The sequence below is a fragment of the Mastomys coucha genome, unplaced genomic scaffold (genome assembly GCF_008632895.1).
Source record: "Mastomys coucha isolate ucsf_1 unplaced genomic scaffold, UCSF_Mcou_1 pScaffold15, whole genome shotgun sequence".
Taxonomy (NCBI): Eukaryota; Metazoa; Chordata; class Mammalia; order Rodentia; family Muridae; genus Mastomys; species Mastomys coucha.
Genome location: NW_022196897.1, coordinates 59,020,968 through 59,035,093, shown reverse-complemented (window position 1 = coordinate 59,035,093; position 14,126 = coordinate 59,020,968). Strand labels below are relative to the sequence as shown.

The 14,126-nt window shown below is 42.7% G+C and overlaps 1 protein-coding gene across 6 annotated transcripts in view; it reads right to left on the bottom strand.

Annotated features, from left to right (window-relative positions):
- The window catches only part of Rapgef4 (Rap guanine nucleotide exchange factor 4), a 293,101-nt gene that overhangs the window by 58,643 nt on the left and 220,332 nt on the right, over nucleotides 1-14,126 (bottom strand). For all 6 annotated transcript variants that reach the window (XM_031370606.1, XM_031370607.1, XM_031370611.1 and 3 more), the window contains 2 exons: nucleotides 1,407-1,491; nucleotides 841-901 (listed from right to left, as the gene is read on the bottom strand). In XM_031370606.1, coding sequence (XP_031226466.1) covers nucleotides 841-901; nucleotides 1,407-1,491 — 146 coding nt within the window. The remainder of the gene's footprint in view (nucleotides 1-840; nucleotides 902-1,406; nucleotides 1,492-14,126) is intronic.

Below are 14,126 nucleotides of genomic sequence, written 5' to 3'. Positions count from 1 at the left end.
CAGTGATGCTGCTTGCATCTATTAATGTCTGAATTTCTTGCTTCCAAGTATGAACACAGAACTGAAGGACAATGTGAATTCTAGAGAGAGGCTCTATATGATTGACACTGTGTGAGTATCTGAGGTAAAGAAATCCTCTTGGGCTTGGAGCCCATAGTGCACGGTGAAGAAAACCACGAAACACAATACTTTAAACAGAAATGTAACAGGAAATTTTAAGAGACAAATTAGTTCCTTAAAAAAAAAATTAACCTTTTTCGTGACTGGGTCTCAAAACTGCTCTGTACACCATGGATGACCTTGAACTTTAAACTCTCCTACTTCCCGCTCCACTCAGCCCTCCTCCCCACACTGGGTTATGCAGTGCTCAGCACAGGACCTAGGGAGAGCTTCACACATCTGAGGCAAGTGTTCTACTAATGGAACTGTCCCTCAGCCTCAGATGAGTTCTTCTAAATCCACAAATTGAAATGACGTCACTATATAGAAGTTACCACTCAGAGCCCTGCAGGAAGAGTAGAGACTTAACTCATCCCACCCATTTTAGACGCTGTGTTGAGCCATTTGGGTAGAGAGCCGGCAGGAAGGACACAGACTGGCAAGGGTTACATGTGCGGTGCTAGAATACGCCCCAACTGCAGCTTAACTGACACAAGATGGAATAATCACCAGTCCAGAAAAGGACAAGTGCCAAGTGATATCCTACCGGGTCAGAGTGGGGCCAACAGGGAGAGTATGGCATTGATCTTGAAGAGCAAGGGGTGTGGCCAAGTCTGACCAGAGTATTTGGCCAGGCCCAACCTGCAGGGGTTTTGATCAGACATTAGGGCTCTCACTTACACACAGTTCCTCCTTTGGCATGAGATTCAAAAATGAGGACACCTGCTAACTCCCGTTTCACCTAGGGGGGGAAAAAGAAAAAAATGTGGGAAGACAAGGTACAGAAGGGACTTGTGTTTTGCGTGGGTGCCTGTTAGAGGTGGTTTCCAGGTGCACCTCGAAGTTATCTATCACCTTGCTTATACAAATTCCTGTCAGCCAGAAATATTTTCACTAGACTTGCTACTTGGATCTTTAAGTTTATTCCAAAATTACTGTCTAGACAAGCTTGTAACACTTCCCACCAGGCAGACCCCCAAGAAACATTTATTTATTTTGTGGGGTGACTGCATGCTATGGTGTGCATGTGGAGGTCAGAGAACAACTCTCAGGAGTTGGTTCTCTCCATCTACCACGTGGGTTATTGGGGTGGGCTCTGGTTGTCAGGCTTGTAGCTATAGCCATATTGAGTCATTTCTTAGGCTCAGATTTTTTTTTTTTTATTCTGTGGTTTTTATTTAATTTTCTTTTTTGTATATGGTGATTGCTTGAACGGATGCACCACAGCTTGATTAAGAGATACTTACTGTGGTAGAAAGATGAGATAAGGCTTTAATATGAAGGAGCTCGTCGTAGATAATCTCTAGGTCATCTACAGTCCTCTGGCCAGGTCTATAAAGAAAGACGATAACAAAACACTGTTACACAAGCTTCAAATATAAGAGTGGATCCATACTAGTGGGAAGGATATAGGAGGAGCCGCACATACGCAGACTCCCAGCCCATCCAATCTCAGTGGGAAGAGCCCCCTATGTGGTCATTGGTTAACTTACCCGGGGTTTGTAGGTAATTGTAAAACATTGCTTTTTATTATATCCTAATCAATAATGATGAAACTTGCCTCTTTGAGCTCTAGGGACACTTGATTGGTCAAGTTGACAATGGATTCCCATTCCTGGAGTATCTTAGCCTAATGACAAGGTAACACTGGGGCTGTCACTGTTCCAGGTTATACATGATGCTCCTCCCAGAGGACTCAAGTGATTTCTTACCCAGCCCTAAGGAGGCATGTTCTTGAGGCGAGAATGAGACAAATCACATTGTCTGGAATTTCTAAGAGAAGGAAAGGGAGGTACATCTGAAACTCTGTTCCATGGACTACCCCGTCCACAAAGGGTTAGTGATTTGTGTTAAAGTTTTTTTTTTTTTTTTATTCCAAAGCTTTGTATTATATAAAGTTAGTAATACACCTTTGTCGTATGGAGTAAGGGGTTGCTTTTAACATAAGAAGACTGAGTCAATTCCTAATTGCCTTTTGTATTTAAGTTTATTTTTGAATTATTAATGTTATTAAAGGGTGTTTAATAAAATTATCATGCAAGATAAGTGGCGGGCCTCCTCGGAGATAGCTGGAGGAAGAAAATGTCATAACTTGCACGTGACCTTCCTAAAGACAGCTTTACCCTGAACAAATGGATACTATGTTCTTATTACACAGAATCAAAGGAGGACTTGTTTACTAATCCTGACTACACAAATCCAGGACTTGGGAGATGCCAGCCACATTCATTTCTCACTAAGGATCATCACTGAAGGACACAGGAGCATATCAATCCAGTGCTCAGTGGTGTCATCTAGAAAGCACAGGACCTCAAAAGACAACGAAGAGAAGCTGGGGCCACAGGGGTGCCAAAGGAGCCAGGCCCTCTTAGCAAGTGCCCAATCTACCACTTGACTCACACGTGGGGATTCTGAGATGAGGACCCTTTGGGATTTAAAAGTCAATCAAGTCACCTCCAGGCATCTACAGCCCGAGGGGCAGCCATGGGAGAATGGCTCAGGTAGGTGTAATAGGATTACAGCTCTCCAGCTTGAGGCACGCGCAGCCCTGCTGTTCCCGCTTCTTGACATCAGCTGTAAATAGCACAAATGCTCCTAGACACTTGGCTAAAATCGAAAGGAGTCACTGGATCACCTTACCTCCTGGCTGTGGATTGAGCTGAAGGTGAGGGGCACAACCTCAAAAATAAAGGTATACAAGTAAGTGGGTTCTAAAATCTTGACATATTCAATATTGGAGTTGGGGGAGCTGATGTCTGGGTGTTCAGGAGCATTTATATAGAGAAGCAATATGAAACCTTTATTGCTTAGTTCATATGTGTTTTAGAAGTCTAGAATTTTAAATGTTTATTTAAATTACTAATTTAATACATTGGTTTTTTAAATTTAAATACTGTCTTTATAACATACAAATCTCATTACAATAAAATAATTACATTTCATCAAGAATTTCAAATATGATGAACTTGTCTGTTCTTTAAGGCAATATACTCAAAATCTGTTAGTGCTGAACCATTCTAATTAGTCTTAGGATCTGTGGAGGAGAGGTAAATGTGGCGACATCAGGCTACTTTTGAAACACTCTCTATTTGTTTAGTGTCCTATACCAGAAACCTTCCTGATTTCTCCTTCCCTCCACAGCTTGTCCCCCACTTTCTGCTTTTCTAAACCCTCCCTCTACCTATCTGTCCTTCTGTCTGCCTCTCACAGTGTGCTCTGCCACCAAGGGGCTACTCTGTTTTCTCTCCCTGGAGAATATCCCAGCTCCCATCTGTGTAGCTCTGGGATCTATCTCATCCCCAGACAGCATTCTCTCTTGACCTCAGTGCTTCCTGACCCCCTCATCCCAGTAACTGATATGTACCAGTTAATCTTTCCAGTACTTCTTTAGTGTCCACCAAGTGTTCTAGATTCATCTGTCACCATTTATTGTCAGTCTTTCCTGATAGCCATGCTGTCTGCCATAGCCTCCCGCATGTCTCTCACTTCATAAACACACCTCACTTCATGTCCACAAGGCTTCCTGCAGCTCCTATCTACCTAGGATGCTTCTTTCTGGCTCAAGCGTTGCTTGGGCTCACCAGCCCTTGTCCTTGTGAGGCTGTGATGCCATGGTGATTCGCAACACTTCTCTGAGGAATATTATTTGCTTAAAGGTTCCGAACTAACTCTGGAGAGCACTCTGGTTCTGTGGCCTGAGGGAAATTGGAGTTTACGCTCTGTGACCTTCCCAACGAGGTTAAGTAACACAAGGTGGGCCCAGCACATTTCATTTTGATTTATTCCATGACAAATAGTGACAGTTGCCTTCCCTTATCTGTGATCTTCCTTATCTGTAGTTTTGCTCTTTGTAATTTCACATATCTCCAGCCAACTAAGGTTCAACATTCTTAGATGGAAAATTCCAGAAAGAAACAATTTACAAATTTCAAATAACTCATAGTAAATTATTTTGACTGTTTTATTTTATTCTAACTTATATATGAGATCCTATTGTATATACATGATACTCAATATTTATAAATATATCCATACACACACACACAGTTGTGTACCATCCACAATCAAGTACCCAAGGAGCATCTTGGGACATATCCTCCATGGGTAAAAGCAAGTATTTTAATTCTCAATAGAGGGAATTGGATGGAAGTAATCGATTTTTTTAAACAAATGATAGAAAATGTATAACATACAATGATGACATGTAGCCAGTTACTCTCCATCTTACTAAGTGTGGGGGAGGGGTCTGGATGGAGTTGCCAAATTGCAACTGTTGGGCTAGGAGCTTCTTTGGTCAGGGTTTTGTCTGTGAGAAATAAGCAGGTGCTGAAGTACTTGGGAATTTCTGGTTTTGTTGGAGACTCAGTTGTGCCATGTGATGTTTTTCTGGAAACTGTCTTATGAGAGGATGTTTTGCTGAGAACATCTAGAAGCTGCCATGTGATGTTTTGGATGCTTGAGAGGACATGTGATGTTTGGAAAGAGTATAGGTATAACCCAACAGACAGAGGACGACTCTGTGGTTTTGGTTCTCCTTGCCACTCTTTGTTTATTGGGCTTTGTAGATGCTGGTATTCGCTGAAAATGCTCTTGCATTGGTTCACCTTGCTTTCTTCACCAATCTTCACTTGTTATGACTTTATAGAGAGAAATACACCAAAGAACTCCTTGGATTATTCCTGCGGCTCCTTGCCACTTCTGAGGACTCATGCCAATTGGCAGATTCCTAAAGTTTCTTCTGGGTCAAGCCACTGCTACTGACTCATGTTTGGTGTTTTGCTAGTGGATTAGACTGTTGACAACAAAGATTGGAATCTCCCCAAAGAACTATTTCTAAACAGGTCCACAACCCCCTGTTTCCTATTAACCTTTCTTTTCCCCTATCTCTGGCTGGTGGTAGGCTAGAAGAGAGGTTGAAGCATTAAAGAACCATAATTAAGGTTCTGAAAAAAATCTAAGACTACATGGTGCTACCATCACACCCTATAGTGAGATTTACCAGAAGAGCAGGAGAATGTCAGAGATCTTGGATAGTGGAAGGCAGATAGGACTAGACTGAACAAGACTGGAAAGCTCTGGAGCCTGGCATTCACAGAAACACCACCATGGTAGATAAGTGGTGGTCTAGATGACAAGCTCTATATGAGCACTCAACTTAGTGAGGGGTGGCTCTCAGTGGCTCATCAACCGGCCACTACTCAGATATACTGGATTCTGGGGCCACTCCTGGCCATCACCTACTATAATGAGCAGAGTTTATCATGGAGAGAAAATCTGTTCTCTGAGATGATGTCCAGAAAGGATTCTCAGGGTAGCTGATAGAGCCTGGAAATGTAGATCATAGCTAATGGTTTTAGAGACATGTAGTTGAAAAAGGTTGTCCCAGGAAGGTTATAAAACAGTTTCAGGCTGGAGAAATTCTCTGTATTTTAGCAGTAAATGTAAAGGAGAGGTGTGGTTTCAGCCTCTTTGATACCACACAAAGCACAGCCTGCTGGGAAGAAGCCTAGTGAAGATCCACCTTAGTGCTTTCAAGACAGAGTCTCTTAGGGGTGTCACTGGCATACAGACATCGTGTGGCAGCTTGCCCCAGCCCTGGTCATCCATCTTCAGGAACCAACCCAGCTAAATAAAATCTTCTGTGGGGACTGACCAGATACTGTGGTGGAGCAGGTGGGGGCCCTTTGAAACCACACTGAACAATGTCTAAACACGAGTTAGCTTTCAAATGAATGGGGGAAAAAAGAGAAAAACACTACAGTAACCACTGCCATAACAAAACAACTCCGAGGTCTCAAGTTTTCAATGAAATGACCGGGCAGGATGCTGCTGCCATTTGGCAATAGACCCAGGTTGCCAGGAGCTCTTTGGTCCTGCTTCCAGCATGTGGTTTGCTGAGGTGAGAAAAGTCAGTGCTGCAAGGTGTGAAGAGACTTACTTTTTCAAAAATGAGTCTATTCACAATTCACACAGATCAAAACACTCATAAGAGATTTGCCCAGAGCCAGGACCCTGTCCCTCTGGGACTTCAACATGTCACTAGGATTGACAGTTGAGGTAAATAGTAGGCAGAAGACCAGATGGAATAAAAACAGTCTGGTCAACCTGTGTGCACCTAAGCAAATCAAAACGTGAGCCCCTGTCTTTCACAGAGCACCTCAGTATCAGCTGTAGGAATAACAGCAACAAACTCGGCTTCTCCCAAGGCCGCTGGCTCAGGGCCACTGTGCCATCTAGTGTCTTCAGGAAGGTTCATCTCTCCACTCTTGCTTCAGACGGTGGTATTCCCCTTGATCTGCCCCCAGCCCTCAAAGAGCATCTGAGAACATCTAAAACTGAGCCTTCCCCACGACCATCACTGAACAAAATCATATTTTAAAAGCAGGTCTCTTGTGGCAACAGTGGCATTAGGTATCTTTCATGCTTTGGTCTTTATGGGAGTGACGGGCGGGGGGGGGGATAGGGAAGCAATCCTATAAACCAGCCCCCAGCCTGTTCAATCGGTAATGAAAGGGTCCCAAGGACTGAAGGCAATTTGGCTTTCAAGAGGAAAGGGAAACAGGGCGAGAGTGGGGAGGAGATAACTCCCATGGACCTTCAGAAGAGGAACCCGCAAAGCTGGGGAAGTGAATTGACTCTCTGGATGCTGAGTGGCAGCTGGTGAATGTACCTGGTCTTTACTTGTCCTTCTCTAGATGTCACAGGGAGAGATGTTAGGCATCCCTGCTTCTTTACAAACCTGCGTGGTGCCACATTGATGTGGATTTGTTGGATCCCGCTGTGGAAAGGCCTAGTTTCTACAAGGGCTGCATTCTGGCAGCAACGTCTAGTTACAGACAAGATAATAAACGGGGATGGAGGGAGAAGCAGTTTATACATTAAAGGATGGGAGGGCTCGGGTGATATTGGACGCTGCTGGTAAATACCGTTTTATCAAGGAATTTATCAAGGTCAGAGACGGAGTTCCTCAGCTACTGGGATGTGGATAAAATGAGAAATTCACCCATCTACCAAGCGACATGTAGGCACGACTCTGGGTATAATATGCAGGGGAGAAGGTGAATAAACTGGCTCCAGAAGACTGGCCACCTGGTAAACACTGATTTGTATAGAAAAAGCTGAGAAGTCAACATAATAAATACAAATACAAGTCACATAAAAGTTTCTAAATTTTAAGAAGTGTTTCGTTTACCTTTGGGGAGGGCTGTTTATCTCTGATGTAGGACTTCACCACAACCCCTGCGCTGCTTAAGTCATGCATAACATTGTATCACTTTGTGATGCCCTAGAGACCATGTATAAATCTTACTTCTTCCAATCCCCTTAAAGAGAACTATGGTAGGGATCTGTACCCTTGTCTAGAGAAACAGTTTGGTTTTGTTGCATGCTTGCTTGCTTTTTCCAACTCCCAGTACCCTTCTTCATACATGTAAGGTGACATCACCTGCGACTAAGTAAAGAGGCTGGCTCAACTATCACCCTTTCACCTTAACCACAGAGAAGTTTGTTACATGCAAGTGGCTCTTTTCTGTTGTAACTGTAAAGCCAATGTAGTGGGGCTTTGTGCTTTTCTATGAGATTAGAAATAAATACAAACTATCAGTAAACAGCAGAAAGCTTTCTGTTTGTGAAAAAAGATGCCATCCCTGTAAGACACGGGGCCCTGGTTCCATAGGTCATAGACTCTAAGAGCTTTTAAGACAAGATGTGATTGGTTGTGCTCAGGAACATAAAATGCCTAATGTTCTTCCAACATATGTGTCTTACGAGGACATTCTAGAAGTTTAACATTAAACTTCTATTTAAGAATTATTTGTCTTTGTCTTATGAGCGTGGATGAGTTCCTTCATGTGTATTTGTGTACCATGTGCATGCCCAGTGCCCAATGCCCAGTTCCCAGTTCCCAGTGCCCAAGAAACCCAGAGGAGGGTGTCAGATCCCCTAGAACTGGAATTATAGGCTGTTGTGAGTCACTATGCAGGGCTGTAAACTAAACTCCAGTCATCTACCAGAGCAGTAAGTGCTCTTAACCATCAGGTCATCTCTCTAGCCCTTAACGTTAAACTTTGTAAGATGTACAGCTACCGGTACTTTGCTTTGAAATACCAAAGTATTAAGTAGAAGAGGACTACCCAATTAGGATGGAGTCAGAAGCACCTCACATTCTGGTTTTGGGAGCAATAGAAAATACAAATTTTCAGTGGCGCTATAGGGACACATTGTTAGCTTTACTTTTTCCTCACTAAACTGTCAGTTCTTACCAGGCATAAGGTGAAATATACTATTATTTTCTCTCCTCCTCTTCCTCCCCTCTCTCTCTTTCTCCTCTTCTTCCCCCTCCCCACCCCCTCTTTCTCCACTTCCTCCTCTTATTAATAATCTCATTGTAATTCACCAACTCTATTAGAAAAAAGAAATGTGAAGCAACTTTTCATGAAGGAAAGAATATCGTAACAAGAAGAAAATCATTTGACATCTACTTAGCCCAGTTTCTTCTTCTGAACACAGAAACTTATAATTAGCCATGTTAAGTTTAAAGAGTTACTTAATGCTTCAGAGTTGAAGGATGTGAGGTCACCATGTAAACTACATAGTGCTATTCAAATATGAGTCACTAAATTTTGTGTGTGGTTATGGTGGAGTAAGGTGGCTCCTCCCAGCCATGGTTTGTCTCCTCATCCAAGTTTTCCAGCACCTCTTCTACACAACTGTGAAGACAAGCCAATAAATAACCCCAAGCTAAGGACCAGTTTTAGTAATAAAATGATGCATGAGAATCAGGCATGGTTGTATAACCTCTTAGTCCCAGCACCCCAGAGACAGAACCAGGCAGGTATCTGTAAATTTGAAGGCATCCTGGTTTACATAGTGAAACTCACCCTGAAAAAAAATGCACGATACATATATAGTTTTAAGAAAGTCTTGTTTATCTGAAATCTTAGTTTAATTGAGCATCCTATATTTAATCTGGAAACACTAATCATAAAACATTTTCTGTGGAATCAGTTTTGACAATGTTACAACCACATGGACTCTGCTACTGACAATCCAGAGAGCTCAGTGCATGAGATCCATGTAAGAGAACTAAAGGCTCTAGAAGCTCACAAGGAAAGAATAATCTCCATTATTATTAGAACCATTTGTGGACTGAGGGGGCATCCACTCACTCTCTCTCTACAGTGGATGAACACTTATGTTCTGTTCTATATGATAATAGCACACACTTATGTTCTGTTATATATGGTGACAACATCACACTTCTGTTCTATTGGTGATAACATATTGAATGTATTATGCTCATTTCAGATGTATAGAAGAATGATTTAATGATAAGAGGTAATCTTGTAATAACTACTTTAAAATCTGATTCCATGACATCTTTCTTTACCAATGCCCCAAACGTAACCTAGAAAGTTATTCCAAGTTCCTTCAGGACCAGGTGGAACACAGCTCCAGAGTTAGCCATCTGGATCAAATTCTGAGCCCACCATCATCTGGATAACCAGAGGCAGCTTCTGTTTCTTAACGTACAAGGTGGGAAGTGTGTTAACTACCTCATGGTTAGTTGAGAGAATCGAATTAAGGAGTTATTTAGCCCAGTGCCTAGCACACATGCATTTAATAAATGCTGCCTATCATTAAATACAATTGCATTTGTGTTTCCATTTACAAGCCCTTGGAAAGCAGGGAGAGGGTTAGCAGGCATTATTAAATTCTTTGAGATTTGGACCCGAGAGATGTTGGATGTGTTAATGGCAAATCTGTGAGAATAGAATCCTGGCTCTCATACTCTATATTACTGACAAGTTATTTAGTGGGCTCTTGGATTGCACACATGTATTTCAAGTGGTATCATTAAATTCTCCAAAACCCATTAATTTTATTCTCATACAAATATCTAGCTGTTCATAGTCTTGGCTTCTCTAGCCCATTCTCTACAATCATCAGAGACTTCAACTTCAGGGATCAATGTACTGAATATCTGGCCATTCACATCTTCTCCTCAAGCTCTTCCAGGGTGCCCCAAAACGACTACATTGTTTCTAATGCCCAAAGGTAGCATAGCTGGCCGCCCCTCATCTGACCCCTGATGTAACTCTACTCTGGGTCTGAGGACTCCTCCAGCCTCAGGCAGCTCTTTACTTTCCCAGTATGATTCTGGTCTACTCCCATGCTTGAGCCCCTGTTCAGCTCACCAGAGAGCTAGCTACCAAAATGTTAATAGCAATTATATATCTGGAGACAGGGAGCAAGTGATATGCATCCTTCTGAAACGTCTTCTAGTAGTTTTCAAATTTTCTACAACAAATAGATTGACTTGAAGTCACTAAAATACATTAAAATTAAAATAGATTGTCTTGCCGCACTCAAACCTTGAGCTAATCTTACCAGGAACACTAAAGCATAACTGTGTAGTAGCTATAGCACCACTACCCTGGCCCTGAATCATAACGGCAGCAGTTCTGTGTATGCCAACATGAGCAGAATATAGCACTCTTTTATAGGGGAGATGTAATTCTAAAGTCAAGAAATGATTCACTTAAGGGAATCATTTATACAGGTACATTCTTTAAGCTTTCAATGATAATATAGCAACCTTGAACATAGCAATGAGAACAGAGGCAGTTTGCCGACTATTGAGTGGTGCACTGTGGGAAGGTCCCCGCTGAGTGGTGCACTGTGGGAAGGTTCGGGCTGAGTGGTGCACTGTGGAAGGGTCCCCACTCAGTAGCGCACTGTGGGAAGGTCCGCGCTGAGTGGTGCACTATGGGAGGGTTCATTCTGAGTGGGACACTGTGGGAGGGAGGGTCCATACTGAGTGGTGTACTGTGGAATGGTCCACGTTGAGTGGTGCACTGTGTGAAGATCCATACAGAGTGGTGCACTGTGGGAAGGACCACAATGAGTAGCACACTGTGGGAAGGTCCACGGAACAGCCCTATTTCCTAGCTTTAGCTCCTGCGCTCAGGCTTCTTTCCTCTGACCATCACGTGAGGATGGACTGCATGATGGTGCACATTCTCTTAGCAAGTACTTCCTTCCCGGAAGTGAAAACAATGATTTTTGGCTGGTAAACTTGAGGTCTCCAGAGTAAAGGGACCTTCCTAAAAATATCATGATTTCAAACCTCACATCCCCCCAAAACAGCCTGGACAAATAAAGATGCAGTTAAGGCAAGTGTGGGGTGGTGAGATGGTTCAGTGGTTAAGAGGGCTTCCTGCTCTTCCAGAAGACTCCAGTTCAGTTCCCAGTCTACACACACACACACACACACACACACACACACAGAGGGGTTGTGAGAAAGGTCTACATTGAAGGGTGCTCTGTAGGAAAGGCAAGAATAATAAAATAATTTAGAAAATAAGATTTGCTAATTAAGAGAAATTATACAGTTCCTTGAGTGCCCTCCAACAAATGTATAGAGCACATAGTCAGTCAGCAGAGCTGCTGGGCATTAGAGCCATCAATGGACAGTGGTAGATAACACCCAGACTCTCCCCGGTGTTTCCTTACAGTACTCATTTCCTTTCCAGCCTCATGCCAATGTCTAAAACCTTTCATTGACCACGTAAAACAAATGAGTTAAAGTTTATGAGTTTCAAGCTCATTGAGAAGACTCCAGAACTTGCTAAATTTTTTTTAACAGGACAATCTAATTATTCTGTGCTGTTTTCACTGTCTCTGGGCTCAGTGGACTTCTTTCCTTTCCACCTACTTACGCTTCTAAGATTTAGGAAATTTCAGAATTGTAGACCTAGAATTCGATTTGAGAAATACAAGCTTCGTTTCTCTCCCACTCTGGGCAAGCCTCTGAGAGACCACTCGAAAGTGTGGGGGCACGGTGTTCCACTCTCCATGGAAGGAGTTAGAAAGCTTGTCCTGTATGCAGGAGAATCCTGTTTCCACAAAGCCTCTTTGTATCCAGCTGGCTTTACTTTTACAATATTGTACTTATGTGGTCACCTCTGTATCTTTGGGCCCATGGCTTCCTATCCAAAGTGCCTGCTTAAATGTACCCAAATGCCCACTTCTGCATGTAAGAGTCTGCTGTATCTATGCGTGCAGAGTCGTTCAGATTTATAAACAAAGCAAAGTCAAAACAATAAGCTCTGAGAGTTCATTTGTGTTTGATGGCCCTGTCTCAATGCTACAACAACAGCACCATCAACCTGTCACCGTTCTGTAGCATCTGCCCTAAAATGCCACCCAGGTCCACACCTGTGCAACCACGATGGGCATTGTGAGTCACTCTGTCTGCCACCACATAAAAAGCTAATTTCACATTCAGAATGTATGTTTTTTTTCTTTCAATACCAATAGCAACAAGAGTGTGCCAAAAAATTGGCCCTGAAGCTGTATTCTGTTTTTTAAACTGCAGAACACTCTTTCATAGTTTGACAGTTAAAATGCTGCAGTTAATGTAATAAACAGAGAATTTTTCTAAGTAGCCTGTCAAAACAAGTGACACTTTTTTTTTTAGCTAGCGAGTCTCAGACTCCGAACAATAGGAAGTACCTTTCAAAGCAACATCTTCATTATACAATCAAATTCTCAAAGTAATCTTCTCATCAAAGAATATTGTGTTATTTCTTTCCCAGTAATTATCAGAGTTCTGCAACCTCTCTGGCACTGGTGAGTATTATAAATGCAGCTGTGCTGAGTTCAAAAACTGGGGTCTTGGCTCGCTGACATGGAGCCAGCCTAGGCCTTGGTTCCACACTTCTCAGTGACTCGGTGACTCGGCAGTTTAGGCAGTGAGGGGCCAACCACCCCAGGACCTGTGAACTTGGCCTCAGTCACAGAGCAAAGTCCCTCCTCCCAGAACAGAAGTGCTGCAGGTGATTCTTAGCCAAGTTGGCTTCTTTCCTTTCCTCTTACATAGAGTCAAGTGGTATCTCTAAAGATCACTAGAAAATTGAAAGATAACCAACCAAAAAATAGAGGTGAGGAAGTGTGTGTGTGTGTGTGTGTGTGTGTGTGTGTGTAGAACTTGAGTGTCTGTCTCACAAAACTAGATTCCTTAGTTTTCACTCTTCCATCCCCTAGGAGATGCCATTCAAGTAGGAAGAAAACCTATAAACCAAAAGGAGCATTGGCAGCTCAATCCCAATGTTTGCCAAATTAAAAAAAAAAAAAGTGAGGAAATCGGAAGAAAATCCCCAGATGATACATGGAGAAATATCAGTGGATCTTTATCTTGTTTTTCGATTGTTTGTTTGGAGACAGGATCTCCATATGTAATCCAAACCAGCCTGAACTTGCTACTTTACCCTGGATAGTTTGATTCTCCAAATCTCCCTGCTTCAGTTGCTAAAGTACCTGAGCCCCAGCCTGAGCCACAACACCAAGTGAAAAAAAAAATAGCCAGAGGTCAAGTGGGAAATGAACTTTCTTTGGAGATTTGGGTTTCTAGGGTTCACCTAAGTTCACCACAGTATGAGTGAAAAATGGAAGCAGCACCACCTCTCTTTGGGGGTGCTGGGATTGAACCCATAGCTTCTCTCATACATGCTAGACAAGTTCTTAACCCCCAACCCAGAGGATCTTATTTCTGCAGATGACTCATGAAACCTAGCCATGAGGTCTAGAGCATACAGCAGGTACTCAATAAATGTCTGCCTAGCCATGAAGTCTGGAGCATACAGCAGGTCCTCAATAAATGTCTTCCCCATTTGAATCTAATTTGGCAGCGCTCTTCTCATTGGATTACAATGTACGAACAGCTTACTCTTTCTACACTTTAAACTACTTGGTAAGTGGTCAGAAATGTTAGTAAATCCAAGGGCATTTTTGCCTCTCTGACGCAAAGACAAGCTGAAGAAGGACTGGCAAGGACTGTGAACTCACTCACTCACTTGCAAATGCTTCCTGATACCTTTCTTGTTGGGGACATAGCCTGACTATTCCACAGAAGAGCAACTCTCCTCTCCACAGAATGGGATGCTAACACACACTACCTTGTCTAT